General features: G+C 40.1%; 1 protein-coding gene across 1 annotated transcript in view; it reads left to right on the plus strand.

Moving 5' to 3' along the window:
• The window catches only part of LOC101857710 (EF-hand calcium-binding domain-containing protein 6), a gene marked incomplete in the record, with an annotated part of 46,464 nt that overhangs the window by 24,846 nt on the left and 14,875 nt on the right, over window positions 1–6,743 (plus strand). The window contains 6 exon segments of the mRNA XM_035968895.1: window positions 575–672; window positions 868–1,002; window positions 1,836–1,955; window positions 2,433–2,570; window positions 3,493–3,704; window positions 6,323–6,471. Of these exon segments, the coding sequence (XP_035824788.1) occupies window positions 575–672; window positions 868–1,002; window positions 1,836–1,955; window positions 2,433–2,570; window positions 3,493–3,704; window positions 6,323–6,471 (852 nt within the window).

The following is a 6,743-nucleotide window of genomic DNA, read 5'->3' on the forward strand; positions in this document are numbered from 1 at the left end:
TCTCTCTCTCTCCTTCTCACGCCTGTCTGTCTGGCTGTCTGTCTCTCTCTCTCTGCCTCTGTCTCTGTCTCTGTCTCTCTTTTTATTTGAGTATCCCCGTATTTCACCAGGCATGCAGTATCTTGCATAATCCGGTTTGGTCTTCACAATCATGGACAGATAAAATTGAAGTAATCTGCACTTTGCATCATCTAAAGAGTATCGTCAGGGGAGTAAAATATTAAGAAACATACAAAACATTTTTCTAATAATTTTAAGGTTTTTTGTAGTAGAGGTTTTACGGCGCTCGCAACTGCATAAGGTCATATTAGTGCCAGAAGATTAGAGCTGTCACAAGGGAGTAACAAACATATAAAAGAAGAAGGGGACATAAGGACAATAGATGTTTGATAGGAAAGAAGAAGCAAACCACACCAGAGCACCTGCCAACCACCCACTTTTAATCATTTAAGTAATAATACTAAAAATAATAATAATAATAATAATTAATAATAATAACAATAATAATATAACTCAAGAAGTCATACCTCATGGCCATCGTTTCATCCCTCATAACATCTATGTCCACCCACAGCTGGAGGCGAGCCTCAAGGAAAAGCTCCGAAACAACTACTATGACGTCAGGAAAAAGTTTAAGGACAATGACCCTGAAGGCAGGGGAAATGTATCCAGGTAAATTAGATTTCTTTATCTTCGAGTGTGTTATTTTTGCTTTGTTTTGTTTGTTAGTTCAACGAAAGTGCATGTGTCAGTTCGTGATTTGCTATTGATAAATTTGTCCAACTTAGGATTTTCATTATCTAAAGGGGGATAACTCCATTAATGCATCACTAATTTGTAACCGCTGCGATTCTCTCCCTCTACCAGGGAAGCCTTCACCCGTATTCTGGTCACCGTCCTGGGCCGTTCTATTTCCGGCAACACTTGCCAGAGATTGATGGAGAGACTCAACTTCGCGGAGAGACAGGTCATCCCCTTCACCGAGTTCTTCTCTTACTTCAGGTACGGTAAGAGTTGCAAAAGAGTTGCAAACATTTAAAAAGAGGGCAGTAAAGGACAGCAGTAAGAAATAGTGACAGAGGAAGCGAAACACACCAGAGCACCCACCAACTGTCCGCGCTGTTGTTTTCGACAGCACAACCTCCATGAGATGTACAACCAGTGCATACTCGGGAAGGTATATCAATATTGATCTGATGATTGAGCCCAATATATGACTTCTATGTTCACATGAGGAACAAGACATGTCATGTTAGGACAGTGAAAGTCTTTGGTGGAACCATATTGATGAAAATTAGATTCCAAACTGGCTTTACTCCCTTTTTAATCTTGTTCACTTTTTCTGAGTTCGTCGTAAGGCAATGCCTCAGTAAAAGCAAGTCTGCATTTTTTTCTCTGAGATGTGGTTACGTTTCAAACAGGACACAACCCACTGGCGCAAAAAGAACACGATTCTAACAAGAACATTTTTAAAGTCCTCACTGTTTTATAAGAGAGAAGTATTGGTCTCTTTTCCATTCCGGGAAGTGCTCAGTGACAACTTTGAAAAGGAAAATTGTACGAAGTTATACAAGGTACAGTACTGCTGCTATAGAGTGAGTTTGTAGCTACCTTTACCGAATGAGAATGTATAAGTGTCTGCAGTGTTAAAGTGTGGTTTGGCTACTGTGTCAGCGTCTATAGTGTGAAAATATGGCAAAGTGCGAGTATATGCCGACAGTGTCATGTGACTATAGTGGGAACACATGTTGACAGGGTGAGCATGTAACAATAAATGAATCCATCACAACGTGTTACATCACATAAAACCCTTGATCTTCTCTCGTGGTCTCCAGAGAAGCCCAGGAGTCGACGTACCCTCAGTGGATGGACCCAGTCCACCGCGCGAACCAGGACCGTGTCATCATGAGCAGTGGACAGGTGCACGCCAACCTGCGCGAGAAGGCTAAGCAGAGGCGAGTTGTCTCTTTGTCTGCTTCTATTGTTCATCTGTATGCTGGGGTGTTGTTTTTTTATTTGGTGTGTGGTTCCTTTGTTTGTTCGTTGGTTTTGTTTGTTTGTTTTTTGGGGGGTTGTTGCTTTTTTTTGGGGGGGGGGTTGCTGTTGTTGTTTTGTTTTTGGGGGGACGGGAGTTGGGGGGGGGTGTTGTTTTGTTTTCTTCATAGTTCATGGTTTTCTTCTTCTTTCTTTTGTATCAAAATCTGCTCTAAGATGCCTATTTCCCTTTTTTAAATTGCTGTGAGACGTTTATTCTTTTCTCTGAGATAGGATGCTCTAGGACATCTATTTCCCTAAAACAATTTTGTCTTAGACGCTCAATTGCCCCAGAGAGTCAGTTCTAAGACGCCTGTTTCCCTCAAAATAGTTCCTGAGACGGCCTCTGCTCCCAAAAATGTGCTCTGAGACGTATGTTTTACAACTTTTGTCTTAAGGTTCTTGGACCTGGCGGACATGATCCCACAGATGAACCCTGGCGGCTCCGGGCGCATCATGAAGTCAGAGTTCCGGCAGATGCTCAACAGGATGAACTTTTACATGGACGATACCGAGTTTGAGAAACTTTGGCACAGGTGAAGGGATTTGTTGTTGTTGTTGATGGTCTAGTTTAAGCTCCCGTCTCCTCCTACACACGTGCACTCGGGCATACACATACATGCATACATGCACGTAACGTATACATACAAATACAAACAGACATACATACAAATACACACACAGAGACACACACATACGCACACACACACATGCACACATATGCACACACACACACACACACACACACACACACACATAAACACACAAACACACACACACACACACACACACACACACACACACACACACACACACACACAGGTGCACACTTGCATGCTAACCAAACCATCCATCAAAGACAAAGTAGTCATAAGGTCATTCGCCACGCCCACAAAAGATATAAAGTCAAATCATAGACTCATACTTTAATATACAACTTCTAGAAATGTTCGCTTTGACGCAATTCCTGTTCACTATGTAGCGCACCATTTAACTTAATTTGGAGACAAATAGAGAGTAAATGGCGGTTTTGGAAAAGGGGGTGGGGGACACTCGGACGACTATTGCGAGAATGGGGCTTTGCTTGTCCCCCAACTGTGCCCTTGGTGCGCACACTTCGCAGCGAAGTTATTGTTTATGTTGAGCGCAAAGAGCAGCGGCCATGGCAGCATATATTCAAGTTCACTTCTCTGGGGTATAAGCTTGGTTCATCTTGCAGTCCCGCCTTTCTCCTGGGATGCCGTATCTCAATGATTCTGGGTTAATCAGAAAGTCAAGGCTGAAGTAGGCCGCCCCTTAAATGACCTTAATTATGTCGACACGGGAGAGGAAAGGGGTAAATATTTCCAGATATTAGTATTACATAGCACTGTACAAACGTAACCGAAGAGCAATCAAAGCCACAACCTCTGTATGTACAAACACCATTATATTATTTTACTGTTGATCTCCACACAGATACGACCCGGCCAACGAAGGAATCATCAACGGTCAACGTCTGCTGAACAACCTGGGCATTGAGTGGCGGGGCGGGTCCCGGGACATGCCCAGCCAAGTGAGTCCGTTCCAGGATCAGCCACAGCCACAAGGTCGCGTTACCGTGGCAACCAACGGTCCTGGTAAGGGCAGCGTCCGATTGACCCCCATTGAGGATGAAATCGCGAAGACAGGTCAGAGGTCGAATGCCATTTTCTGGCATCGGGTGCTCGTGTAGCTGCACTGTTTCTTCCCCCACTTTTTAAAAGTGTTAACCTTTCCTTTTCTAATTAAATCTTTTAACATTTCTAATATCAGTAGTATCCCGTTAACCGTCACTTTTGTTCAGTTCTCTTTACCTCGTTTTTCTGAATCTGTACTTTTTTTCAAGATTCACTTTTCTCTATTTTGTTCCCGTAGATCCATTAACCTCAATATTTTTTTCTTTTCGATTTTTGAATTTTTGTGTAAAATTCCCTTCTCGTTTTTTATCCCTTCGCTTGAGATCCCAAAAGACAATTTCAATTCAACGTTCTAAATCTTTCGTACTTTTTTTTACCAACCTTGATCTAAAACATACACAATTCTTTTAAGTCAACATTTCAATAATTATTTGTCTCGCTGAATAGAAAGTGTGAAGACAGTGCCAGTTACCTTGACCAGTAAGAATAAAGGTACGCATCGACAGACAATCCACTGAAAATGTCTACTGATAAAGGTGTTTTGTTGAATTCTGAGTGTCACTGGAACAAACTATTGTGAAACCTCTGTTAACTTCGAATTGCTTTACAATTTGCTCAGGGTGTTTAGCAGACTGCAAATCAAACCTTATAAATCTACAGTAAAACAGTTGAACCACTATCTTCACTCCACTCAAAAATTGAATGCTTTGAGATTGTTGACTCCCTAAAAATAGCGACCTCCGCAATCTTTTCGCAATATTATACTTATTATAGATGGCGTCAGAAGATCAGGGGAATACGTTTTGTTTCGTTCCTCGAATTTGACGTAAACATTCTTAAAAGTGCAGTCGTTGCTCTTGCTCTAGGTACAAAATATGTCACTCTTATGTGCAATGATATAGATGTTACTGACGTTAATGAGGACGGTCTATCCTTAAATCTAAGAGAGAAGTGAGCTATTTTGTAATAATATTTGGTAATTGTCCTGTGCATGCTGCCCTCGAGAAAAAGTTACCCAACAAATGCCAGACCTTTTTTCATTATTGCCATATATAGACTTTTCCAACGTCATTGCCCCCTTTTTCTTCTATAGATCCTGCCTTGTAGTCGAGACTTGTTGTAATCTATGACACCCATGGTCTAATGAAAAAAATCATAAGGTGTCGATTCGAAGAAATCATACATAAATTTGTTAAAAGTTGTTCCAAGTTGTAATATTCGTTGCTTTGTTTTTTGATAATATTACTTATTTGAACTTGGTAAGATTTTTTCTTCGTATAAACGGTAAAGACATATGAGAAGAGGATATTTGAGCTTTTTTTAATTTCTAAAGTAAGACCAGACATAGAACAATGTGCCCTGCATAAGAAAATGTACAACAATTATGTAAGCGCTGTGTGCGATAATTCTTCCTGGAGGATTCATTGTTATGCAATTGTTTTTCATTAAAATTAAGTATTTCTTGCCATACATGAACCGGACAGTAATCACGCTTTTCCACTGTAGCAGCAGATAAAGTAGATCATAAGATAAAGTGGATTCTATTGCTTTACGTAAATTCCAGAGCGGAAGACTCGAGTTCTATTGTGTGATAATTTACATGTTTGGGAGAGTAAGGTATCAGGCATGTGGTCACAGAGTCTTCCACTTAGATTTTAAACATTGTCTGTATCTTTTGTTTTGATGTTTTCTTTGTCCATCATATCCACGTCTGTCTTCTCGGGGCAAGACTAATGCTCTCTTCACCAACGAGAAGAAATCCAAAAATCTCTCTCTTATCTCGTATTGAAACTATAGAAACGTAGCATCGACTTTAAAATGAACACTTTTATGTGTTTTTCGTTTTTCTGGTGTTTAGTAGCTGGTAAGTCCTTGTGAAAGCAGTTGTTGAACCTTGCTAACTTCTTTGTTAATTTTCTCGTAGATACACGACGACTAATCTACTCGTTGCACTTTGGACACTGTCTCAACACATCGTCCATATATTTCGTACACTTGATAGCAAGATTCTTCTAATATGTTGGAACAGAAAAGAAGGAAAAAAGGCTGCAAAAATAAATATTGTGAGGTTTTAAAAGTAGATTGAGAGTTCTCTGGATCTTGATGTCACACCTATGGCGTTTTATTTCCTTTTAAAATATTATTTCGATACAAGTGCATGCAGTATAGCTCTATGGTTACGTAGCTGCAAACCATGTATTGGACGTTTGTTCTAACTTTTTTTTCATGAAGATTAAATGATGTTTAGAGGAAGGAGAAAAGACACGAAAGTTTGTTTATAGCATTTATAAGGGGATCAAAATATCGATTCGATGTCTGCTATCGTCTGCTTCAAGTTTTACCAACTTGAACAATGCATACAGAAGGACCAGACTGTATTTGGATAATCTGTCTTACATATTTTTTAAAAAATAATTTGCAACATTCAGACACGATCAATTTGAATGTTTGAAGTAAGCATCACTCTTTCAGTGGAGATGATTGTGTTTATGCTGAATTGCTCTTTGGTCTTTTTTACATCTTGTAATGAAGATGCCCATGCCTAATTAGCCAAATGCGTGCCTGAAAAATGGAAGGTGGGTGGATGGTGCATGGTGTACATTGCTCTAATTTGTCCTTATTTCGTACAGAACGAAGTGAGCGAAGAACTCCCAGGAAGAAGGAGGTGGAGCGACGTCAACAGCTGGACATAGAGAGATGGCTCAAGAACAAGTTCCGCGAGGGATTCTTCAACATGAGGGAGGCTTTTGAGGACAAGGACCCGAGCAGGAGCGGTGTGGTCAGTCATGTGTCTTAATTTGGAATTAGAAGAAAAAAGACAAAAAAGACAGAAAACTTAGGGGATGGGTTATTCATTTATGTATGTGTAAATGGGTTTTTGAAGTTTTGAAGTTGATGTAAAACAGTGTATACCATGTTCTGAAAAAAAACAATGAAAAAGAATGAGCAATCAAGCAATCATTTATTGACATATTTGGCCGTGTGTCATTCTCACTAGTAACTCGTCAAATTATCTCTCTCTCTCTCTCTCTCTCTCTCTCTCTCTCTCTC

Source organism: Aplysia californica, unplaced genomic scaffold (genome assembly GCF_000002075.1).
Source record: "Aplysia californica isolate F4 #8 unplaced genomic scaffold, AplCal3.0 scaffold00095, whole genome shotgun sequence".
Classification (NCBI taxonomy): Eukaryota; Metazoa; Mollusca; class Gastropoda; order Aplysiida; family Aplysiidae; genus Aplysia; species Aplysia californica.